Source organism: Prinia subflava, chromosome 9 (genome assembly GCF_021018805.1).
Source record: "Prinia subflava isolate CZ2003 ecotype Zambia chromosome 9, Cam_Psub_1.2, whole genome shotgun sequence".
In the NCBI taxonomy this organism is placed as follows: Eukaryota; Metazoa; Chordata; class Aves; order Passeriformes; family Cisticolidae; genus Prinia; species Prinia subflava.
In genome coordinates, this window is record NC_086255.1 from 16,585,271 (window position 1) to 16,611,618 (window position 26,348).

The 26,348-nt window shown below is 36.9% G+C and overlaps 1 protein-coding gene across 1 annotated transcript in view; it reads right to left on the reverse strand.

Moving 5' to 3' along the window:
• Positions 1-4,990: 4,990 nt before the first annotated feature.
• The window catches only part of KIF20B (kinesin family member 20B), a 31,874-nt gene continuing 10,516 nt past the window's right edge, over positions 4,991-26,348 (reverse strand). The window contains exons 13-33 of the mRNA XM_063405660.1: positions 26,029-26,283; positions 25,158-25,297; positions 24,415-24,565; positions 23,268-23,493; positions 22,640-22,701; positions 22,335-22,454; positions 20,635-20,800; positions 16,479-17,655; positions 15,027-15,165; positions 14,625-14,747; positions 14,098-14,158; positions 13,345-13,470; positions 12,952-13,088; positions 11,851-12,006; positions 10,778-10,954; positions 10,054-10,218; positions 8,542-8,745; positions 8,062-8,139; positions 7,149-7,296; positions 6,138-6,280; positions 4,991-5,479 (exon numbers count right to left, since the gene is read on the reverse strand). Coding sequence (XP_063261730.1) covers positions 5,402-5,479; positions 6,138-6,280; positions 7,149-7,296; positions 8,062-8,139; positions 8,542-8,745; positions 10,054-10,218; positions 10,778-10,954; positions 11,851-12,006; positions 12,952-13,088; positions 13,345-13,470; positions 14,098-14,158; positions 14,625-14,747; positions 15,027-15,165; positions 16,479-17,655; positions 20,635-20,800; positions 22,335-22,454; positions 22,640-22,701; positions 23,268-23,493; positions 24,415-24,565; positions 25,158-25,297; positions 26,029-26,283 — 4,032 coding nt within the window. The 3' untranslated portion in view covers positions 4,991-5,401. The remainder of the gene's footprint in view (positions 5,480-6,137; positions 6,281-7,148; positions 7,297-8,061; positions 8,140-8,541; positions 8,746-10,053; positions 10,219-10,777; positions 10,955-11,850; positions 12,007-12,951; positions 13,089-13,344; positions 13,471-14,097; positions 14,159-14,624; positions 14,748-15,026; positions 15,166-16,478; positions 17,656-20,634; positions 20,801-22,334; positions 22,455-22,639; positions 22,702-23,267; positions 23,494-24,414; positions 24,566-25,157; positions 25,298-26,028; positions 26,284-26,348) is intronic.

Consider the following 26,348-nt stretch of genomic DNA (forward strand, 5'->3'; position numbering starts at 1 on the left):
AATTTTGTTAACTAAGAGAATTTCAAAAATCTCAAACATTAGATGTTAAAAAAGTGAGAGCTGTTTTTTTGCTTTAACAATAAGATATTTCTCAGTAAAGTTAAAAACAAACCCAAGATTGATTTTGATTCTGCATGTAGGCTGGGAGAAAAGGAGAAGTGAAAAAATGTTAGATTGACAGGGAACTGAGAATATTCAGCCCATTCCAACTGTAATAAAATGGACCCTCAAGTGCTGTTTTACTGTAGACAATACTTTATTGAATGGTAAATCTGAAATACTGATAAAGAACATAAATCTTTATAAGAGAACAGATAAACAGCAGAACAACACTGCCTCTATTTAAGAAGCTGTGACATATTAGAAAAAGAGCAAGAGAGTAAAAGAAGGAAGGTGGAGAAGATGTCCACTGAGACTTGCTTGCTCTCAGGATGGCACAACTTCAGCACTTTACAGGCATCTACAAGAGCAGAAGAACCTCAGTGTGGAAGGAGCCAGCCCCTGCAGCAGTTCCAGGTGCCAGTCAGGAAACATTAGCCCAGGCTGAGCTCTGTCTTGGTGAGACACCTGCACTGAAGGCACAGGCCAGCTCTGCCAGACCATGCTGTGCCATTATTCACCCCAGGCAGGCTCAGGGGCCCAGGGTGTGCTGCCACCCTGAGCAGACAGCAGGAGCTGCTTAGGGACAGAGCAGCACAGCCACAGCCTGGCTGAATGGCCCCTCTGGTGCTACAAAATCAGCCCTGTGATCTCAGCAACCAAAGGTTCACCTGGCAAAACTTCAAGTGCTGACCATGCTGTGGATGCTTTAATTTACATTTTCCCTAGTAGCTAAAATGCTAAGCAATAAGGAGATGAAAAAGGTCATTATACTCAGTTTTTTTAAACTTTCTTTGCAACTAAAAATGAAATTTCTACATCTTTGGGGATTACATATTATGTGTTTGAATCAAGCATGACATTTAATTCCTGTAAATCACAAATGATAAGCAAATACAGCTTGCATGAAGTATGGCTTGCATATCTTTTAGTGGAACACAGATTTCTACCCCCCACAAGACTGAAATGTTTAAGTTATGAAGAACTTTGTATTTTGGCAATATCTGTATAACAGATATTTCTTTCATCAGTTATGTTTATTGCATTAGTAAACAAGAGTTATTCCTTAAGGGAAAATCAACTCCAGATTTTTTTTTCAAAAGCTGTCATAAGAATCAAAGAGACTGACTGTACTTGCTATTTAATTTTTTATTACATATTTGCATCACTAGAATCTGACTAGGTTTATGAAATTTAATCTACAAGGAAGAGAAAACTTACTTTGTGTGAGACTGTCCAAGTGATTTCCTGCTGGGAACTCAGTGTTCCAGATTTGCCTAAGCAGTGTCTGCAGGAGTCAGCATTTCACCAGGTCTTTTTTCATAAGCAAGAAGTTTAACAGTCAATATTAGTGATGAGAACATCTATCTGATCATCTTGATAATATCAATAGATGCTAGTGGAAATAAATACCATGTGGTATATCACACATGAACATTATATGCTTAAAAAGATGAAATAAATTAAACTCAAAGCACCATCTTCAGATTTTTTTTCAAAAAAGGTGAAGTTTTTGTTTGAAAAACAAGGATCATTCAAATTTATTATTTGGATAATATGTTTTAGCTGGATAAACCATTTGGAAAGCAAACCATCCAGAACATCTTGCTTACAGAGTTTCCACAAAGCCTTCACTTCCCTAATTTCAAAATTATTCTTTGAACCACCTAAAGCAAGCAGCCCAAGACTGTTTCTTGGTGGCTGCAGAAAGCCCAGTGGGCTGGAACCTGAATGCTGGGTGATTGGCACTTCAGAACAGGAAAACTTAAATGGGTGACTGAAAGATTGAGTCTTTCTCCCGACCTCTCATCACAATTAAGGAAAAGACAGAAACACTTCAACAAGTGAAGCACTCAACGGGTACAGCTGTGCTCTTTTCTAAAGAACAACACATCTCATTCAAGTACACATATGAGCATCACATTTAATGCTATCAGACCAGGGCTAGTGACATTCCTCCCTGCCAAAAGAGGAAAAAGTGACTTTTTTAAGTACCTGTGAGCACAGAGATGTCTCTGTAAAACCACTTTCCTCAGGAATTCAGTCACTGCTTCCATTTCAAAACCCAGTAATGCTCAAAGCATAAGATTCCTTCAAATCCACTTTTCAAAGGCTTTCATATTACAGAAACAGCATGTTCCTTCTGTAGAGGGTAAAGGCATGTACCTTTTTATCTCTTCTCAGAATGTCGCTTCCTCATGAAGATCTTAAATCTCAAATACAAAGATAGAGCTAAATCATGGAGATAAAGCCAGAGCTTCCTGGGGGAGGAAGGGAGGATATCAACCTCTGCAGCAACATCTCAACAATAGCTGAAACCTCCTTTCCCACAGATGATCATAACAAATTTCTGCCAATGAGGAAAGACTTAGACTGTGATTGTGATATTTTTCAGAGAAGGAGGTTGTGACCTTATATATGTTGAGCAAAGCCTGAGACCTCCAAACACTTCCTGCATTTAGATGCAAAATCTCAGTTCCAATGAAATCATGGTCTAAATAATTCATCAAAACCTGAAAAGCAACATCGTTAAATGTTAAAAGGCTGATGTATCTGGATGTAAATGCAGGTAATTTTATTCCACTTATCATAGGGCAATAGGGAGCTCAGAGCTCAGTGCCCACAGCCTGGCTCTGGCTGAGAACACTGCAGCAGCCCAGAGGGAAGGACAGAGAGACAGGGGAGCCAGTACTGTTGTTTGCTAAAGCTCCTGCTAACAAAAGGGCAATGCTGAAATGAATTTGTGTAGTAGTAATGTCTCTTGTCCCCATCCCCTCAGAAAGAGTCAGCCTCGATGGAACTCACTGACAACTCGGTGCCTCAAAAAACTGCCAATAACTTTGTATGACACCCTATTGTCACTGCAGTTAAATGTCAGAGGGTGTCAAACTGATAAAACTGCTGTGTTAAATGTTCAATTACTCTTTTAATTGGAGGAAATTATCTTCTCTGCCAGTCGTGCATTCTGAAAATGCACACAAATAAGTGTGATAATCACCAAACACCGACCTTTTTAAAAGGTCAGTTTTGTAGGAAAAGAGCACAAGTAAATACACTGTTGGGGGGAGGGGAGGTGTTATACAGTGGAAAAGAGTAATTAGGCTGTTCTCATTATGAAAATGCTGTTACAAAAAATTAAAAAAAGCTCTTCTGTGATATAATCACATATAAATATTAGATATAGGTGAAACCAAACTAGCATGTCTTGTTCTAGATTGTTCATGACTATGCCTCTGCCTCCGATGTCACATAGTCAATAACTTTTGGATTTCTGGGACAGAAAAATCAGCTTAAGTAATTCACAGAGTGCAGTTAATCAGAGTCAGTTTCAATGGCCTTGTGATCACTTCAAGTTACAGTGTTTGATTTTGCAATCTGGTCCTGAGTCACACTGCTGTCTGCTGGAAGCATTTGTCCAGGTCTCATTAGCACTGGAAGGAGATAACAGCTTTTATCTGATTAGATTTTTTTTTCTGGGTACTTTTACCTCCCGTGTTAGTATTTTCCCCCTTTTCAGAGCTATTCTAAAACCCAAATCAAAATAAGTAATAAAGGATAGATGTAGCACACAGCTTTCCCAGTGGAATAAAATATTGATACATCCTCTTACAATATTCAAATTTATGAAACCTGTTTCTCACAAAGTTCAAACACTGTTATATTGTAACTGTTATACACCGAACAGGTTAAAAAAATTCTGTTCTGATATGGCTAATTTCAAATGCATCTACTTCTATAAATTCCTTGGTTTAGTTCTTGTATAGTAGCTGCCTGTGTCTCCTGGGAACATGACTATATGATCCCATTTGAGATCAGTACTAACTTCCACATTGGCATCCACATGCAGAAGTGTCTGATTAACACCAAGCAGTTAAACTTAATAAGGCTTTTAAACATAAATATGTAACTTCTCTGGTTTTTTCACCAATCCTTTTTCCTTAGAACACAAACCTCAATAACACAAGCCCACAAGCACTGAAAAACTAATTTGTACAGCAACTGTGATTCTCTTTTCTTCAGAAAATAAAACTGTATTCTATTGCCAGCTGCTTTTAAGGCTCCTGTCAAACACTCAAGTAACTCACTCATGTCAGCTTACCGGCATACTTCTGCTCTTTAAGAAATTGAATCAGTAGGAGATGGCACGGGGACACGTTGCCAGCCAAGCACCTTTCAACTGGCTCATCTGAATACAGCCGAAGTATTAAAGGTGGCTGAGGGGAGGATTGGTATTTGGTGTTTTGCACAGAGGCCGTGCAATCATTTCTGGGGTTGCTTTGAGGCACAGTACATGGCAGACAGGAGTAGTTTAAGGGATATTAACCAAACCCCGCTGGTGCCAGGCCTCTGTGCCAATTGTGCTGGGCAGGCAGGAACAGCGAAAAAGATGTGAAGTGCGAGGACTTGGGCAAGAGAATATAGTCCAGCAAGGCCCCGCTCTGATGGTTCTTTTGCGAAGCTCGGCTAAACGGGATCCAAGGGGGTTAACCCAAAGCAGAGCCCGCAGCCCCTCCGCTGTTCCCCGAGCCGCGGAGTCCCGGCGCCACCTCCCGGGGGCTGCGCTCCTCGGCGCCCGCACGGCCTCGCACACACCCTGCGGCCGCCTTCGGGCAAAGCAGGTTTAGTGTTCCTCTCTCACGGCACCAACCGGGTTTCCACCACGTTCAAATATTTGCCTTATCTACGGAAAGCTGGCCTATTGCTTCCCAAAAATATTCTGCTCCCTTTTTCACTTTTGCTCAAAAAAGTCATCCCCTCTTCATCAGCTCTCTGATCAAACGGTGCCACTGCTCCTCCTAGATTTAAAGGCTTGACCTCTCTGAAGCAGTGTGCTCATATTTTCCTTCCAGAAGCCTTTACTTTATCTGTAATGTCAATATGGATGAAAAAAAAAAAAGCACTCACCAAAAAGGAGCTGAAGTTGAGGCCAGCAATTTTTTGAACATTTTAGAAGAATTTAAGGATATACAAGTATCAATGTGTACTCATTTCTTTCTGCTCAAAGTCAAGGCAGATAGGCTGCCTGAAAAAACACAATTTAAACCATTCCACAGAGGCATAGCTCTTAGTGCACAATGAGTAAGTTATGAACACTTCCAAAGACACTGCTCCTAGTAAACAAAAAAGTTTCACACACAAGGTTTTTTGAACTTCTCATTTTAATGGAATCGGAACAATTCTATACAACTATATACAGATTTTGATGCTTGACTAAATATCTATTGCTTCCTACATACACCGAGCTGGAATAATAAAATAGTAATAGGACGCAGCTAAGAAATATAAACACATTTTTGCAAGGTCATTTCGCTAATCTCGATCGCAGCCGTCGCTTGATGATTAGATGATCGCTTTCTTTCTCTTTTTGTTCTACAAGGATCTGAAAAAGATGGATTAAAAGATGGTTATTCAGCATTTCTTCAAAGACAAATGACATTCACCTTCTAGACCTGTGTGCCAACAGAACAGTTTCCTCCAGAATCTGTTTCCAGAGTTTTACCAGAGTCATTCTGGTGAAGGTTACCCATTCACTGACAGGTGGGAAGTGGTGTAAACACCATCCCTGGAAGGGTTCAAAAACTGTGTGGATGTGGCCCTTGGGGATGTGGTTTTGTGGAGTTAACCCAGTGATCCTGTGCTTCAGTTGGGCTCCACGGTCTTGGAGATCTTTTCCAACCTTAACAATTCTATGATTCTATTACACCTTTTTGTCAGGAGTCTCCAGGACAGAGACAATCTTAGTGCATCATGACCAGCAACACATTCCATAAACATACAAAATCCCATTATCTCTATGATTGCTGAATCAGTCAGCAGTCAGAGAAAGACAGGTGAGATAACACAAGAAAATAAGTAAAACAGCAGAAAGAAAATACCAAAAGGAATGGTTAGGTAGAATAAATATAAGTTGGTATTTTCAAACCACTTCTGCAACTCAATTAGACCTTCAGATTTGTCTTTTTCCTCTAATAGTTAATTTTAATTTAAGATTATGGAATAACATTACCGTGGTCAAAACAGGAATTTTAATCACTTACTGAAGAACCAGGGATATCCAGAGGGCAAGAAATGTCAGTTGAATACAGCTTTCTCTTAGCTCGTTTTGGTTTGAGCTCATTTTCTTTGACATTTGCTGGTTCTGCAGACTTGGGAGAGCTTATTGTCTCAATAAGTTTCTTTGCTAAAAGACAAATTTTATCATAAATACATGTCATGGTTTTGTGAGCCTCAAAATTCATGAATAAAGTAGGCTTTATTGAAACAGTTTAAAAAATAAACCAGTGTAGACCAAAGTTCAAATATAAAACTTCAGAAGTGGTATTTGGCCACCAGTTTTCTGTAGGTAGAAGCAGTTTTCTGTAGCTTCAGGTGCAAAACCTTAAAGGACATTTAAATATTAAGGACACACTAAAAATCAATTATGGTTCAGATCTCACTGAGATCTCAAAGACAACTAAGTTGAAGAAGAGGGTTAACTTTTGTGCTGAGAGAAGCACAGTGCAGTCAATTTTTTCTATCTTTTTTAATAGTTTTATCAAACTAGTACTAGCTCTATGAAGAGTATGCAATTAATGATCCCAAGGCTATACCTAAACTTAAGTTAAAATCCATTAGCTGCTCTATATTCAGTTTAATGAAGTCTTCCAAGTATTTTCACAAATCACTGGCTTTCAGATTTCATAGAATTGATGTATATAAAAAAATATTACCAAGTTTCCACAGCAACAAGGGATTGCCTATAGAACAAGGTAAGATTTGGAGTTTGGATTCAACCCTTGATTTTTTTAGAGCAGCAGGGCAAGTTTCTAAAACTGTCTTTACATGTAAGTACAGAGTAACTCCAACATTTTGGGCCTAACAGTTATCATTGCTTTTATGATAAATATGCAGATATTTCACACTTCATCTTTCATTCCACCTGGTTTTTATTTCATGCTTAGCCTAGGTTTTAGAATTATGTGGGCCACACAACCAAGACAATCTTTTCTTCTCTGCCATTCCACAACAGCCAGAGAATAAGGAATAAGCTTTATTTATACTGTACAAACCTTTAGAGTGAATAATAGTAGGAGAACTTTGGAAAAAATCACCAATTTTCTGTAGCGTCCCATCTTTCTTCTTAGCTGACTTTTTACTTAGAGTAGATTCTTGCCTTCTTAAGGGGTATTCTTTTCTAAGAGATTGTGCAGTGGCCATCTGTGTGGAAATACAGGATCATTGTTCAGGCTGAAAACTGACTTAATCCTCAAGTTTCATTTCATTTTATTATACTTCAATGTTATATACAAGCTGACACAATGAGCTTTGCTACTGACACCTTTGTTCAATTTAATAATGATATCACTACAGCAAGTAATGCAGACAACCTCATTTTACACCTAGAAAAAAGAAAATCACCAAAGATTCACTAAATACATTTAAGAGCATGAGTCATACAGGAAACAGAGGTGCTTTTTTTTTTTTAAGGTAGATTCAAAGTTGTAGAGTATTTTACTAGATAAACTAATTATAATTGTATTATATTAATTATAAATAAAATAATCTGATGGGGCAAATAAATCTTTCACCCTCTGAACCTGACCGGGTTACTACTATGGCAAAAAATAATCCTTTTATAATTGCCATATATATAGATAACTTTAGTTTTACTTCAAAGACATTGCCTATAACATCACACTTTTATAACATGCTCAAACTAGTGTTTTTAACTACTCAATATACAACATCCTTCCCTTTCAATCACTGCACACTGCAGCTGGGACACCACACATTCCTGGCAAGTACAGACTCTTTGGCTTATAGAGTTTAGTAGAAACCATCAATGTTGAGGAATCCTGTTGAAATACATAGATATCTTATTCTTATGAATAAGATACTACTGCATAAGAATATTTGCTTTTTCCACAAGTCTACCTTTACAGAAAAGGCTAAGCTGACTTCAAAAATGGAACAAAACCAAACCTTTTTTTTGTTGCTTGTAGAAGGTGAATCAGGCATAGGAGGTTTTGCATTTCTCTTGTTCTCACTCATCACAAAATCCTAAAGAAAATTAGAAGAAATTATAATTGATACCAATGACCTCCTAAACCAAAAGAAATGATTTTATAGAACTGATCTGTAATCACACAGATCAGAGCTGGAGACAGCAAAAAATGGCATTGTCTGGGAGACAGAAATGTAAAAGGTAAAGAGAGAGTGCAAATCAGGCACAAGGGGACAGAGTCTGGATCAGCTGAAGTCTATGATCTTATTCAACACAGGCCAGAGATCCACCACATGGGAGACATCCAGTTTAAATAATACCCATATAAAAATAAATACATTAAATACATATATCCCTGGGATCTCAGCATAAAATAAGAAGTTAGAGTTTTAATAAATGATGAGAGTAATAAACTGAAAAGTTGCACAACAGATTTTGTCAGTTGGTTAAGTTCACACCTCATTCATCTCTACACTCTTCCTTTTCCTTCTTGGCTTGAGCATTTTAACTGTAACTGGTGAGGTGCTGCCCTGGTGCTTCACCTCCATCTTATGGGGTTGCAGAGGTGTGAACTGGATTTCCATCTCTGGTTTTGGGAACCGACTCGTTTTTCCATCCTCCGTGGAAACTTCAGTAGAGTCCAGGACAATTTCAGAATGGTCCTGCAAGTATATGGAAATTGTAAGAAAACAAGTTTTAAACTAACTACGAGTTAAATACTATATAATACATATCACCCCTTATCTCCTTGTGCATTGCAAAGTAGGTGTTTTATTTTCTGGCTGTTAGCTTTCAGAACAGGAGTGAAGAAATCAACTACAGCAGAGTTTAAGCCTTATTATTGAAACCTTTTTGTTACATTTTGAAGTTTTCTGTATCTATGATTACAGGATTTTCCTTGCTGAACTCAACCTGACACTTTGTTTCCAAGTAATTTTTCCTCAAGGCCAGAGACCCTTAGTGATTGTCTCCATCTTCACTCTGCTGCTCAGGAACTAGGCAGTAATAGCAGCTTTTGTAAGAAAAGTATAATATGTCTGTAGCTTTTCTTTAGGGAGCTCTCTTCCCCTTGTGGAGAACTCCAGCTGTTCCTCCTTACATACATTCATCCTGAAGGGTGAACCTCCTTCCTCTTAAAAAGGAAAATGATAAAAACCCATGGAAAGCCAACAGGTAGTTCTCCAATAGCCTCCCTGGTATTCAGAGAGGGAATCCCACCCAGAACCCCAGCAGCACTGCACTCCCAGTAATGGAGCAGACTAATGAAGCTGCCCAGGAATTGCTGGTGTCATTAGCTAACAAAGCTACACACAGGTTTCCTACAGTGGAAGGAAGCAAACCCCAGTCAGCCCTGCTAGTGGTCACACATTTAAAAGGGTTTATAGTTTTTTCCCAGATGACCAATGTAATAATCAGCCTCTTCATATGCATCACTGAGGGGTAAGTTTTCAAGAGCACACAGCTGAAGTCAGATATAATTATTCACATGATTATAATATACAGCTTTTATTTCTACTTTTATGTACACTTCAAATACTGTTTTGGTTTTGTTTTAAGTAGGATGCAAGATACTGTCTTGTTCTTAGGAACCCCATTTGGGCTGGCTAATCACAGAATTATCTCACTACACAATGGGTGACATCATGAAAGTGGCTTGAGTTGAAATCCCCTTAACACTTACATAATCAAACTAAGATGACACTACAAATAATACATCTCCAAAATTTCTAGAACCTAGACTACTTGACTAGTTTTTGCCTCAGGTGTAAAGGTTCTGTAACATAGAGAGGTAATATTCATTTAACGAAAGAACTCATTTTCTGAGAGTGAGCATGAAAGAATAAAAAAGAACTCAGAACTGATGATACAGGTAAAGTACAAAGAAGTTCTGGGAAATTTCCAGATCTATATACTGAAATATATACTGAAAAAACCTATAGAATTCTAAACATATTAATACATAAACATACTTCTTTGTTTACAGACTGATCAATTTTATCTTGTTCTTCTTCAGGTGAAGGTACTTCTGCCAAAGACTGAGGATTTTCATGGTTACTCTGCTGTTTCATTTCCTTTATAAAGTCATCTTTCTCTGCCAGCTGGTTTTTTAGATCTTCTATGTCAGTTTCCTTATCCTAATAAACATAACAAAAATTGCCACAAATTTCAGGACTGTCAAAAGAAAGTAATATATTATCACAAGCATCATTATGATGGTCATATCAGTCTTAGAACTGCAGGCAAAACCAGTCAGGTATCCAGTACAAAGCCAGTAATTTAATGCTCCAATGTAAAGTGAAGAAAAGTCTTATAAGAGTCTGAGGAAACATAATGCTAAACTTTCTATTTTTCTATACTTATTTAGAATTCTAAGTGCACCTCCCATTTGCTCATGAAGTTCTTGGTGCTATGAAAAAGACAACAAATGGGAGAGTTGTTTCGGATATCCAGTCCGAATTCATAAGAGTGTTTACTCGAACCACTAAATATTTTTGAATTCCAATTACTATTACAAATTCAGTTGCAAACAAATGTAAAGATTTTCTTTTAAAATTAGCTGCAAATGGTTTCAATATGATAGTGTTTAAGAACAAAAAAGTAGAGCCAGAATGCAAAGAGAACTATAGTATTTTGCAGAATTAATAGGTAACAAAAACCCCTCAAAACATCACTCAGAAGAAAGAGAAAATTGACCTTTTCTGAAGCCGTTAGTGCAGCCTGTTTCAGCCTCTCTATTTCTTTATCTTTTTGTATGGTGCTAGAAGCCAAAGCCTTGAGCTGTACTTCCAAAGCTTCTACTAGTTCATCTCTTTCTTCACGCCACTTTTGAAGATTGCTGTCCTTCTCTACCAGCTGTGCAGCAAGTCTTTCCTAAATACAAAAAAGGTAGGTTAGAATAGAACACCACTTCTACACGGTATCTGAACTCTTCTGCTGGTTTTGTTTTGCACAGATAGTACTATTTTATAACTTTAGTAAACTTAAGAGCCTATGCAGATCTTATAAAGCTCACATAGAACTCATTTCAGTACAAATATGCAAAAGTAAGCCATGTTTTAATTAGAAAATCTGTATTTATACTCTTTGTGAAGAGAATTTTCTTTTTGAGAATGACAGCTCCTGTTTGCTCGCTTGGAGATTTTATTAATTACAATTCTCAGGCAGGAAAAGTCACAGATGAAGTAAAAGTAGTTGTAAGCTCCTAACATCCTCCTATACTGATTGCAAGTCCACAAAGGCATTGCTAAAACTTCTAGATGCAAATGCAGTTTCAGATTGCAGAAGTTCATGCAATAATTTCATCTGATTAAAAAATTACAACCCTGATGCAGTCCAGTAAACAAGGTGCTTTAGTTAATAACTATCAGTCTCCCCAATGCTAGCACATGTTACCACAACATACTGACCAAGTATTTTCCAAAGTAAGCTTTCTTAACTTCTTAGCTTCTATGGAGCAATTCATTTAAGCATTATTTATTGGTGTTTTACATATGAAATTTGAAGACTTCATAGTGAGGTGGCAGTGATGGAACAGGCAGGATGGAATATGCATGTTAACTTCCATCATGTGCTAAGATTTTTCATTTTATGATCCTCCTATTCTTCCTTTTTTGTATTGAGAACATCTCATCTAGGCTTTGTCATGTGAGAAACTAAGGGAAGTGACAAAGGCCAGCTACTCTTAAATGCCCCCACTGTTCAACACTTGACATGATTTACTCTGTACTACAGACACCACAGGACACTGCTGAGACAAAGTCACTTACAATTTCTGCTTGTTGCTTTAGATGGTGCTCTCTATCCTCCACAAACTTTCTCATTTCCCTGTTGCGATGGTTCTCAGCTTCTTTTACTTGATTTATGAGTCCCATTTTTTCCTCAAGCCACTTTTTTCTATCAGTTTGATACTTTGCCTCATTTTCCTAATTTGATGAAACCAGAAATAAAACCGTAAGTAGAGAGGAAAAAAAAAGGACTTAAAATTCAGAATATCATTGAATGGATTAATTTCAAAAACATAACAGAAACAGTAGCACAGTTTTACTCTAGCATACTCCCAGGTACAAGTATTATACTCATTTTACTTCTGTATTGAAAAAATGATCAATTTTCAGCATTTCTTATTCAGACTGGCACATTTTCATGGAACAGTTTTTTTCCCCTCAAAGCATTCTGGGTCAGTCACAGACACATACACCAAAAGTAATGGTAAACAGACACTTCTGCCTTACAAATCCTCAAGCTTTTATGCTGCCTTAAAGGACATGTTAGAAAACTAATCTGTGCTTCAAGACTGAAAGGGAAACAATGCAGTACAGTTTGAATGGTAGGCAGAGACAGCATGTACCTAAGAATGTCACTTGAATCCACAGCAACTTTGTCTCCTTTTCTATCACAATCAAACCTCTAGTCAGACATTCTACCACATAAGGCAGGAATTGTAAAGTTCCTTAGTAAATAAGTCTGCTTTTTAATCCAAGGAGACTTAGAGGAAAGTCCTCAGCCTTACAAGGGAGGGCTTACAGGCCACGCAACAAGCACAGCATCTTGAGAGAGAGTTTGATTTAGCAGCTGACAGGAGAGATCCCTGGAACTGATATCAGGAGTTGGATTAAGACAACTGCAAGAGGGAAGCAGCTACAGAAGCCCTGTGCACAGCAGCAGCATAATGCAGGGCAGGGTGCACTGCATTAAGGGGCATCAGTGATGCCCTAAGAAGAGATGCTTCAAAGGAGGTTTCCTTATCCAGTGGCATAACTTGCCATATCATGCCCCAGGCTCTTGAAGACAGTGACACAAAAATCTTAGACTCCTAAATGGGAGTTATGGCCTTAGATTTAAGTATGAATTACATCATTATGTTTTACCTTCAGTTCTTTTTGCAGCTTTATTAATTCCTCATTTTCATTTATGGTTTTCTCCTCATTTTTGCTCATCTTTTGCTGCCAGTCACTATTGCACTGGTTATTTAGCTCTCTATATTTCTGCTTCCATGCTTCCAGTTCTAAGCAGAACACAAAATGAGTTTACATAATGTATAATTTTAAACATGTATTTGAATGTGTTCCCATTCTTTTACTAAAGTTGCTTGGATTTATCAGCCATGATCATAAACAACAGAAGCCTTTTAGGAAATTGCTATTTGTGACATAAAAGTAATGCCTAAATAGCAATAGATAATAAAACAAATGTAAAGCAGCTATGACAATACACATTCAAAACAATTTTCCTTCTCTGTTCCCTTTCCATGGAGAGATTACCCAAAGCTAATCTGTTGGTCTCTTCTAATTTGGCTTCAAGCACATGATCTTGTTCAATCTGAGTCTGTTCTTGTTCTTCCAGTGTCATCCGCATATCTTCAATTATTTTTTCCTTTGCACACAGATCTGAAAATTTGAAAATTAATTTACAGATGAGCCTCCTCCTAGTTCTCACATTCTCTCCCAAACTGCCTTAGTTACAAGAAACTTCTCCATTCCCTGAGATTAAAAGCTGTATTACAAGGAAATAGAGTAACTATACTGAACTATCCACATTCCAAATTCTTAAGTGATTCTATTCTCACTAATTTAACTTCCATATGTGTTTTGGTGTTAAATATCAGACTCTGGCTTGTATGGCTATGAGAAACTAACTACTGTTCAACTGCTAAATGTTTATCAAATCTGCAGAAACTTTGTGCTAGCATACACAACAGTGTGCTAGTTCATGCTTTTGCTAAAATGGATCACTAAAATAAAACCAGTAAATCTCAACATTGACTAAATGAACATTAATACTGTCTCTGCTTATGTTTCTTAATCTGAGACTGTTTCTTTGCTTACAAATATATCTAATAACAATTCGATAAAAATTACTTTCTGGCTGTGAGGTCTTAATGTCAAAGTTGAAGTGTCTTGGTACTCTAAAATATAAATATACCAGAGTCTCCAAGTTTGTTACTGACATGATCACTCATTATGCTGTCATTGCACACACACAAAAAAATTGGAAAAATAACAGCTCTTTCTAACCTTTATGTGTTTTCTCGTACTGTCTGGAGAGTTCTTCCAGCTTTTCTTTATTCAACTGCTCCTAAATATCGTGTTTAAAGCAAAATAAAGAAATTAGAACATGCTGAAAGAAAAAAATACACATGCTAGAAATTAATAGCTCTTCATTTGGAATTTAATAAATAATAAGTACAGGATTTAAGACAAATAGTCCCAAATGAATAAGTTCTTCATGTAGTATAAAGTAGCATTCCAGCTGTTAAAAAAATAAAAAGAGACATTACTATTAACATATCTAAGTGTCACTAATCAGAAACTCCACAGGTATTAAGTATTTATTTACTAGAACGATTGTAAAATTGTTTTAAACAAGTCCTGCATGAGAATTTCTTTAAACTTCTTTCATTCATGTGTTAAAACTAATTTCAGCTAGCTACTCCTATTTTTACCCCAGCTTCTGTAAGCTTTCTCCAGTTACTTGGAAAACTTGCCTCATTAGCAGATCAGTTAAAAAAAAATGGCAAGTAAAATTTCATAAAACAAAATACCTTTTTAAGTTGCAGCATTGTGCGCTGTTTAAGCTCTAATTCTTCACTAAACTGTTTTTTCATTTTCTCAAGTTCATTAATTTGTTTCCTCAGGGATTTCTCCTGAGTTTGCATTGTACAAACCTGCAAGAAGACAGCAAGAAAAACATTTAGTTATAAGCCTTTTACAACCTCTGTAAGTTATCTAGATAACAAACTATTTAAATTAGATTTAAATTTTTGTAAGCATCTTCATTAAATTACAGGGGCTGGTAGTGCACAGCAAAGATACTCTTAATGCATCACTCAAAACAGCCTTATTATGAATATTTTTTAACATCCATGGACTGAGATTTATGAAAACAGGTTTTTATAACAGAAGCCCAAACTTACAGAAGAAACATTTTGCCTACAGTTACCAACCTCTTTTTGTACTTGCTGAATCTGTTTCTTGGCATCAGAAAATTTCTCTTTCAAATCTGTGTATTCTTCCTCTTTCCTCTGCAAATCTTTTTTCAAATTTTGTACAAGGGCAGAGCTTTCTGAAAGATCTTTACGTAGCCTTGGGTTATAAATTAAGAGACATAAATAACATTAGTCTCACATATTAGCTCAGGCTCTTTGCTGGTTCTATTTGCAAAGAGAATCTCAGCTCTATCAGATCAATGACAAGCTTTATAATTTTGCATTTGGATTTCAATGTCATATTATGCAAGCCTGAAGTAAACTGCTCAGATTCACTTCTGAACATTCTGTTTTTAAAAATATTATCTTTTAAGCACAGTAGAGAAGTCATTTTTATCAGTAGGTGACCTTACAAATTAGAAAAGCCCAAGGTTAAAATCAAATAAGTTTGAAGTTGATAACTACACTCCAGTTCTTATAAGTATCACTATGAATACAAAGAAAAGTGGAAAACACCAATAACATTGCAATAAATCCTGTCATCACAAGTTCTGCAAAGTAAAGAATAAGTTTGATTGGTTTATTTTTAAGTGATCACATTTATTTCAAAGAGTTTCCAGTAAGACATCTTGGACTTTTAAATTAACTAAATGACAATACAAATGCCCTATAAATGACAATACAAGGCCTCACAAAAAGAAATCCTTTCAAAGCTTCACCAGCACAGGGTTGGGGATCATCAGATCTTCATGCTAAACTGTACTTTCAAGTATGTGCAGTACCCACAGATATATGGCTAAAGAAACCATAGTCAGGAGAAGGGCTACACAGCATCTTAAAGCTATTCTTACATAATTGCAGTTTCCTTACATATACCAAACATCTCTCATGTGCATGTAATCTCCTGTTTCTTATAGATTTAAAAAGTAGAGGGTGCTGAGGAAAGTTCTACCCTCTGCACCCATTATTCCTCCAAGTCTTATAGTAGACTATTCATCTAGAATAGCTGTTACCAAAACCATCTGTTTACTCCCTGGGCTTTTCTTTACCCACTTTCTTCCTTTCCTTTTACCATTCAATCCTTTCCAAAGTAAACACATCCTACTTTCATACAAGTTACAGGATATAAAATTGAACTATGCCATTTCCTTCACAAAGGGTCTGCAGCAAAACTACTAGAAATCCCCAAATAAATTTCATTGTATGCTCCTATTTCTCTGCACAAAAGTTCCACGTTATTTAGATGTATATTTTTGAAAGAATATACAAACAGGTAGGGAAAATATAGCCAGCAGAATATCCAAATATAAAATTTGAGTAGTGCGTAGAAACTTCTCAAAGAGGTAGTTTAGTTAATCACGTTTATAAACATGCAAATGAGGAATGTCAAAGTAAACTGATGTTGATATAAGGGAGTTTTAACTTAATTTTATTCTTAAAGGGTTAGGAGTAATCTCATTATTTACTTACAGTTCTATAGACTGTATTTGCTCATACTCATTTTTCTCCTTTTCCTTAAGAGTGTGCTTCATGTTCTCCAAACTGTTCATCAACTGTGCAACTTCATCCTTCAAACTGGCCTCTCGATCACTGAGTTCTTTCAGTTTTTTGTCTACATTGGTACATTTCTCTTGCAGAGCTGCTGTATTACTTTCCAGATTTAAAATAGTAGATTCTTTTTCTTTTAATTCTTCTTCTAACTCCTTCATCCTTTCATCTTTAGCCCTGAAAGCCTCCAACAGGCTTTCAAAATCCCTTATTTCTCCCTCATAGCTGGTAACCTTCTCCTGAAGCTGTGCAATTACCCTCTGATTTTCTGCAGCCTGTTTTTCAGAATCCTGGCTTTTCTTCTGGATTTGCTCTTGTAATGTCACAGAATGATGATACTGATTTGTAATCTCATTTAATTTTATTTTTAGTTGATTATTGTGATTCTCACTATCATGAAGTCTCTTCTCTAAGTCTTCAACTTGTTGAAGTAGTTGTTGAATGCGATGACTTTTTTGTGAGGAAGCCTTAATCACAATTTTGCATTCTTCCCAAATGCTTTCAATACTGCGGTGAAAGGAGCTCTCCTGTCTCAGGTCTGCTGTAGAAGCAGTTTGGAACTGCATGGATAGAGGACCCATTTGAGCTGTCTCTGGTTCATGCTTTTGAGGGTCGAAGGAATCCTTTACATTAAATAAATCAATATCCACAGCATAAGATTCTGAGTGACCTTTATACAATTCATCTACCTGGGACTGCATTGTTTTCATTTGTGACACTTTGTCAATTATATTTTGTTTAGCATGTGTTACTTCATTATTTAGCTGAATAATCTTTTCTTCTTGTTCCTTATTTATAGTTTTCTGTTTGTCCAATTCAGAAACAGTCTTCTGATGTTCAGCTTGACATTGTTGAAGTTCTCCACTTAAGCCAGAAGCCTTTTCTTCAGAAGCAGAGAGTTTGAGATGCAAGTTTGCTATCTGCTGATTTAACTCTTCTTTTTCATTTTTTTCTCTTTGGCATTGTTCTTCAAGTGCAGCTATCTGACCTTCCAAGGTTTCAGTTCTTTCCTTCAGTACTAGCATTTCCATGTAGGTCTCAGAATTATTAGTTCTCTTTTGATCAAGACAGTAGTTCTCCCAACTCTCCTTCTTATCTCCTAAAAACAAAACCAAAACATCAAGAATAAATAAATCCCTGTACAGCTCAGGTTAATTAAAATCAACAAGTCACTTACAACACCAAATTGTAACTGCTGTGTGGAAAACTAGCACCACCTAAAAGCCACATGCTCATAGCATTTTAGAGTCTTGAACTTGTTAGAACCTTCTGAAACCATTTATAAGCACTAAAATCCCTCTTGGGCTTCCAGGCATAATTTGCCTAGAGGTGTTCAGAAGAACTAAAAAATGTTTGCTACTGTTCTATTCCTTCTATTCTGCCCCACTAGCAGAAAAACCTAGCTAATTTTACTAGTATTTGCAACATCTATGAGCTAGGTAACATTCCCAGTGATAACCAGTTTCCACATCCACTCATTCAACAATCCTTTTAAATAGAGCCAGCATTTAGGGGAGCAATGCTGTCCACGCACCTTCTGAGAAGATTTATATTTAGGGGACCAATGGTGTCATCCACTTTTCTGAGAAGTTTTATGCACACTCTATACACACTACTTTAAAAGCAAAGCTAAAAATCCAGCACAATTTATTTTGCTTTGTGTTTGGAACCTTCCTCTCTTCCATATTCAATAGGTTTCTAAACTAGATAAAAGAATAACTATTAATGACCACACTTAATATGTTGCATGTTAAGTTCCCCAGGGAGGATTTACAACATGTCATTCCAACCCAAAATTTCAGTTTTTTATTAAGACTTTTTGCCCACAGTAATGAGCCATTTAAACCAAAATCACATGTATTTCATCACCTTCAAAATTGACTCCAGCTGTATTTCACACAAGTGTTTTAGAATCCAAGTATGTCCCTTTAGTAATGTGCATGCTGTATTTTTACTATTAAATCAAGCCTGACTATCTCTAAGGATTAGAGTGTCCCAGCTATATGCTACAGGGAGATACTATGGATTCTTGTGAGTGCTGCACCTACAGTAAGGTAGAGTTAGGCAGTCATCTCACTTTGGGACCATTAAGCACAGCTGTACTGCATGGAAACACCTTCTGAACAGATCCAACAAGCTGTGCAGTCAATTTATTTGAGTGACTAACAAAGGATCATTCTGAAGCATTAGCAAGAGTGTTTTGGTTTTTGGAAGTCAACAGGACACTTTCCTCCTGCTTGTCCATAGTTTTCCTATTATAAGATACATTAAGTGCTTCTGTTAGCTAACCACAATAGCAGCCTTACTGTAGCATATAAGGTCACATTTTTAAATCCTACAAGAATAAAAAATTTGGACTTGGAAATGGTTTTCTCTGAAAGCCCAGTTGTGTAGTCCTAAGAAAAAAGATTAGACAAAATACGATAGGTGAGGTGTCAACACAGGGTTTGTCAAAGTCCCTAGTCTTGGCTTCAAATGACACTTGAAGTTGTACAAACAACAGAAATGCCCTACTGGATAACACAGCATCAGCTAACCTAGTATAATATTTTTTACCTCCTTTTGCTACTGCTGGCAGGTCCAGACATTGTCTATGGACCTTTCTTGACATTGAATTGAGACAATACAACCCTACTTAAGTCTTTCTGTATCCACACCTGCACTTGTTTGCTGTTAGCTTAACTAACTATGCCTGCACTATCTGCCTCTCCCACCTCCTAGGGCAGCAAACATCAGAAGTTCAATACTCTCTGCATGGAGTGCTTTTTCACTGGAATCATAGAAGATCCTTAGTTCAAAGGGACCCTTCAAGGATCATCCAGAGCAGGGTTGCTCTCCAGCCTCTCCCCAGTCTGTACTTAGAGCCAGGGTTATCCTGTCCTAAGTGCACTTCCCTTTGTGAACTTCACAGGGTTGGTGATTGCCCAGCTCTGTAATTTGTTTAGATCTCTCTGCTTCCCAGCTTTTGAGGGAGTCAACAGCTATCACTGGCAAACTTAGGATAGCTTTGGGTCCTTATCCAAGTTGTTTATGAAGATGTTGAAGAGAACTGGGCCATAGAGCTCTGGGGAACCCCACTGGTGTCTGGATGCCAGCCTGATGTTACCCTATTTGCTCGAACTCTTTGCACCATAAACTTAAAACTGATCTACTACAGCGAGTGCTGCCTTGTTCTTTCACTACACAATGTAATGAATGGTAGTCCAACATTCAGTTTATTCACTGTATCCTCATTTTTCTGTGATAATGTGAATTCAGTAATTCTTCTTTTACAGAAAGGAAAGGTCTCTCACCTTCCTTTTGCACATACTTTCCATAGTTCTATGAGAAACCAAACCCAAGCTGGGTCCTGAAGTCAAGTTAGAGGCAGACAGCTCTTACAAACACCATTCTGCACAAGTCCCATATGATTTAGTCTCACTTAATAATAGATTTTATTCACCTGATTAGCTCACAGATAAAGCAAGGAAAGCAAAAAGACTAAAGTGCAAGCATGAGAACTGTACAAAATATGCCATTTGTGGACTTTAGCTTTCCACTTAAATGGGACTAAAATAATTTTTCTCCTTTGCCAGCACTGTCACCATGACCAGAAGCTGGTGTGTTGTTCACAGCATGCATACAGAGTGACATGTCAAGGTTCACAGCACATACTGTATGACTGAACAATCAGTAAGTCATTGACCTTTGATGCTTGCTTAGGCAATTTTCAAAAACTTAAGGAGGACATGCTACTTTCTCAGAAGTCCAGCAATAGAAAATTTAGTACAACAACTTCTAAGAAATTGCCTAAGAACTACAGCTGGGTATGCAGGTACATACACAGATAAGAAAAAGCATCAGAAAGGAAAGAGTCTAAAAACTAACGTTTATTTAAATCATTTAGGAGTAAACGATATAGGGCTCTCTGAAAAAGAGGCCTATAAATTGAATTTGGAGAACAGTTACTTCCTTTTACAGTTTAACATAGCAGATCTCCTCCTCAGAGCATAATGTTTACGCTTCCCAGCTATTTTCTTCTGTTCAGGAATCAAGCTTTTTTTGAAGACCCCCTGTTGAGTGATGGTGGAAATTGTACCTTTCTTTGTAGGTGGCTCTTCTTCTGCAGTAGGCTTCTTTTCCAAGCAACGTTTTCTTCCTACTTCCAACACAGTTTCCTCACAATCCTTGAACTGGCTGCTTTCAATCACTTTGTTAGAGTTCTTTTCTGCTATTCTTCTCTTAATGGTAGTCAAAGTGTTCTCCTGTGTTAAAATAGGATCAATTGCTTTGAAGTTGTACAAACTGAGCATTTAAAAGGCTTAGTAGCTTGTTCTAGACAAATATTTTTACAAAACCAGAGGAAAAGTCAGTGACAGATCAGTTAGTTAAACCAAGAGCTCCTGCAACTTCAGATAGTAAGAAACACAATACTTTGCATCATACAAGAATCAGAGAAAGAGACTAGAGAACTACAAAACGTGAGACTTTCATTAAGAGGATGTAGTTTACCATTTGAAAACCATTTCCAATGTCAAAAGCATTGACGAAATTCCCCATTTGTTAAAAGGGCACACACAGTCAGTTCTACAAATTCATCACTTTCTGATCACGGTTGGTAGAGTTGGGAGCTTTAGCAGCCTTTAACAAAGCCACAAATTATTTTTGTCATTTGATGCAGTTTGAAAGCCTAGTCAGTTCTGCCATACATACTTCAGATATCTATTTGACTAAGAAAGAGGTTGTTTGCTTGCAAGATGACACAAACCATGTGGTTGTCAAGGACCAATTATTCCTGTTTAAGTACTTCATTAAAAAACCACAATCGACTATAGAGTTGGGGTTTGTGGTCATATTTAAATTCGCATGCCACACAGTCTCAGAGAACCACTGGACAGTTAACATTGCTCTCGGAAGGAGCAGCAATAGGAAGTCATCACACTGCACTCACTTTTGGAGCATCCCTACTATTGACAAGTTAAGCAGCTGTGAGGCAGAGAGACAACACAAAGCATGGCCAAAGCTTTGAGTTTACAGTGTAAGAGAAATGGACCAGAATGCTGACTAAGTTTCACTTAAAATGTTCTCAAAACAACTTCAGGATACTGGGCATCAGGCTCAAAAAAAAAAAAAAAAATCCCCAAAAACCTCTAACTGCATGTTTTGACTTTTTTTATGTGTATATGTTTAGCCAAGCTAGCTTACAGCATTCAGCAGATATCAGACTATACAATTCCAAGTTTTATTAATTGCATCAGAACAGCAGATACCCATGTCATATCTTCTTAATCTCAAACTCTGCTCAATACATTCACATTAACTCTTCCCTTGAAAGTGTGCAAGCACGTTGGTGATAGGTGGAATACACTGATTTTTTTCCCTAATTGACACAATTACTGTCTTTTTTACATTCTTAAATTCTAACTTCAACTAAAATTGACCTTTTATTTCAACAAAGCCTCATTTTCTTCCTCTTTTATTCAGATGGTGATGCACTTCCTCTATTCCCACTCTTTTAAGTACTCGCAGTTTGAGGTATTTTTATTTTTTATGGCTTTTCAGAGTCTCATCTAGAGCCCTCCAATAATAACTTTAGATCAGTACTTCTGAAAGTCTCATTATTTACACGCACCCCTGCCAACATTTTGCTGCGGCTTTAGTTTCAATGCCAACAGACCTGCTATCAGTTGAAGTAAATAGCAATTATTTAAAGAAAATTCCAATTTTCCAAAGTAAAGTCCACGATACGCACATATTAAGATTTTTTGTATAAAGACAATTAAGATGTCTAAGACTTACATAGTCTTTTATGGTTTCTTCTGAATGGGTTATCTGACTTTGTAGTCTGATAATAGTTTCATCTTTCTGCTTCACCATGTCAATCAGTTCTTGAATCCTTTCATTTTGTATATTCATTTTCTGAATAAGAAAAAAAAATTCAGTGTTAAATTGAACTCTACCATGCTTTTTAGAAGCAAGATCAGTTAAACTATGCTTGATATAAAAAACCAAAATGCTAGAAGCATAGTCTAACAGCATTTCAAGTTATTGGAATTTTGTATTAAAGCAAATAATTTTGCACAAGCTTTTTCTGAGAAAGTTACCTCAGTTGCTTCTTTAAGTTGCTCAGCTGACTCATCCAATTTAATCCTCTGTGTTTCAAAACCTGCAACAGGAAAAAAGCCTGCATCACATAATCAGCCATCAGTTTACTCAGTAGTCCAAGTCTTAGTGTCTTCTGGTACTTCAGTAGTTTTTTAATACAGTTATTTTCAAGTTGACTTCTACTAGGACATTTCAAAAGTTGTTTACATTTTCTGAGCTGGACAATTGGGCCTTGCAACCCATTCAAAGTAGAGATCATCTCACAAGACCTCTGCTGAGATCACTGTGAAGTACTGCTAGCTTTTCCTTCCTCAGAGTTCCACATGATGCCTGAAAACACTGCATCAGCAAAACAAAGTAGTACAGGGATTACAATACAACAAGGAGATCAATAACTTTGATGTTTTAGCCCACAATTCTCAAGTCTGCAATTGACAATTTCAAGTTTCATCTTAAAAATGAAATAAGCAAGGCCTGTAGAATTGTTTAACCTGAACATACACAAAAAATGGATTACCACCACTATACATATGATTTGGTTACATAATCCTGCTCAATGAAATTATTATTTCTATTTTACAGTCATTTCTGGTTTTGTCTTTCACAACACACTTAGGCCCAGCTTACCTTTGGTTTTCTTTTCCAGCTCTTCCTTGGTCTCAGCTAGTTCAGCAGTTATTTTTGCCAGCTGTTTTTCAAGACCATCTATGGTTTCCTGTGGGTCCTCTAAGGACACAAGGTACTGGTGTGCTGCTTCTGCCTGATTTTTGATATCAGTGATATCATTTTGCAGAGAATCAATAACACCCCCAATATCAATGTAGGCACCTGTGTCTGTGCTGTTTTCTTCATTCTGGAAGAATTTATATTCATTCAGAAGCGGCAAATAATTACACAAAAGCCATTATGTCTACAGAAAACATGAAAGATTGTTAGGAATTCTAATATATAACTATAGTTATAATTCTGACTTCAAAACCATCTTGTGGGTTCATATGTACTGATTGCCAGTTTCTGGCTACCTTCACACACCAGTTTCCAGTATCAAGCTAGAGCTACTTTATTTTTATAACATTTAATGACCCACCATTACATTCTCCCTTATATTTCCACAAAAATGTCACCTACAAGTTTACTATAAAAGTCATTCAATGAGAATATTGAATGAACAGAGCAAGCAAACTGTTTTAGAAGGAATTCATCTGAAATTTTCATATGACAGGAAAGGTTTGTGAGGTCAAATAAGTCTGTGGTAACTTAGTATAATAAGTTATACCCAGAAGACTGGCTTTTCACCTTGCCTCTCTGTTTTTTTGGTTTTTTTAAAGGGTTACAAACTCTCAAGAGACAGACTCAAGAGTCTACGTATGGCTTAATTGGATAATTCTCATTGCCTCAGTTGTAGCTACTAGTGGCCTAAAAGAGAAGTCTCTGATTACTCCAGCACAGTCTGTAGGTGGGGCCTAAGAAGTCAGCCTCAAAGATTTTAAATAGGCACTAAATGGAATGGATTTGATAGCATAAGAAGTTGCAGGTTTTTATCCAATTTATTTGTATAGAATAATTGTCACTTTGTGCTGGAGAAATGCAGAAAACCCCCAAAATGCATGAATCCCAAGGCTCAGTAATCTCATCTATTAAATAAGATAAACATATCTTGCTGAAGACACAAATGTGCAATTCTTTGAAATCATCCTTGGTATTTCTTGAGAAATATCATGACCATAAGAGGTAGTTAGTAAAAGAAATATTTGGGGCAAACAGATAAAAATACCAGAGTTCCAGCTTGCTCCCTGCAAGGCCCATCTTGCAATTTACTTTTTTCATCTGCATTTTTAGTATAACTATTTACAAGTTCCTTGAAGATTTCCAGGCGTTTTTCAGAATTTTCTTCGAGCTGTGCTCGCTCGTGAGAAAGGCACTCTCTAGAGTAGAAAAAAAGTAAGTCAGCTAAAAGCTAGCAATCAGAGAGGCTAAAAGCTATTAGCACAGTTACCTATAAACAAAGATGTTTTCTTCTTTATTTTGGCACAACAAAACATTACACAAAACAATGCTGCTACCCTAAACCAGAAGTATATTTCACACACGCCAGAAGAATGAGAGGGATACAAATACACAAATTATGGATAGCACTTAACAAAAAGCATTTTTGCTAAGCTGCTTGAGACAGAGTATGTTTGGAGTATCACTAAAACAAAAAGGAATTTGAAAATGTCACTCTTGCTAGAACTTACCAAGCAAGCTCTCCACTTAGAAAGTGTTCCAGAGGGAAAAAAACACTGCTTACAAATTATACACACACATTCCTAGCCACAGAAAAATCAAAGCCTTTCCTAAAGAGCATTTTTCCTGAGCTAATAGTCCAAACAGAAACCAACACATGAACTAATACAGTGGAAGATCAGATCTAGCAGAAGATTGTGGTTTCTTACAACCAAGAGAGGTTTAGGAAATCAGTAAATTTACTATCACTTTCTTAACAAGTAACTTTCAAACCACTTAAAACCAGCTTACTTGAAATCCATTTCCCGCTCAGCAAAATAATGTGTAAATTCTTGTATTACTTCTTCACGAATTTTTATTTCCAGCAGCAACTTATTTTTCTTTTCAGTAATAAGTTTGTTCCTCAGCTCTCCTATCAGATTCACCAGCATCTAGAATTACAAATAATATTATGTTTTTCATAATGAAATACTTTCCCACAAGTGAGTTTTTTCCCATTCCTCAAACACTGCTACACTTTACTCTACAGGTGGAAAAAGGTTTTCCAGTTCTTTTTTAGCTTATTCATGAACAGAAGTAGTACCTGTTTGGTTGTAATATAGCAATTTAGGTTTGCACAGAGTGGATATTTCCAAACACCAAATTTAAAACAAAAATTATCTTTAAAGACAGGCTTAAGATCCACAGAATTTGGCCTTTTTTTCCAGATGCCCCTTGCTGGGTATTAATGAAACCTCCACAAAATGGTCTCTAGTCCTCTGTTCCCCTACTCCTTGTCTTCCCCAGAAGTGACTAAAATTGCCGTTTCTTCAAGAACAGTGTCCGGAGTTTTCTTGTGCATAAAATAACAAAGGAAACATCTTGTGTTGCTAAAACCCAGATAATATCCTCTGTGTATTGACCATAGCATACCAAAAGAAGAGAAAGTCAAATCTGCAATTCTTACTGCTCAGTTTGCACTTTGATACTTTTCATATTTTTCCCACAATAAGCACCAAGGCATAAGTAATCCCACTTGTAATTCAAACTGGATTTAGGTAGAACAAGGTGATGAGGGGGGAAGAAAAAAAAAAGAAAAAAGGGTGAGATGGAGGAAACTAGAAGAATACATTGCTTCAAGGCTCCATGCCATACTAATTCTTAAAGTAGCTCTGGCACATACCATATATTTTTCTTTTTCAATAACAACTTCATTTTCGTCATCTTTCTGCACTGTTTCTTCTCTTGATAAACTGGGCTGTTCCTCCATCTCATCATCATCATCTTCAAACACATCTTCCAAGGTTCTGTCCCATAGGATAGTAGCTCTTTTCCTTGGGATTGGCATTCTAGTGACACTAAGCAGTGATGATTCTCCTGCCAATTTCTGACCAAATGACTGATCTTGGGGAAGAATAGATGTGTCCATAACTAAAACCTACCCAGAAAATCAAGAACAAAAAGTTATTGTTATTTTTTAACGATCCATTAGCACTTTGAAGA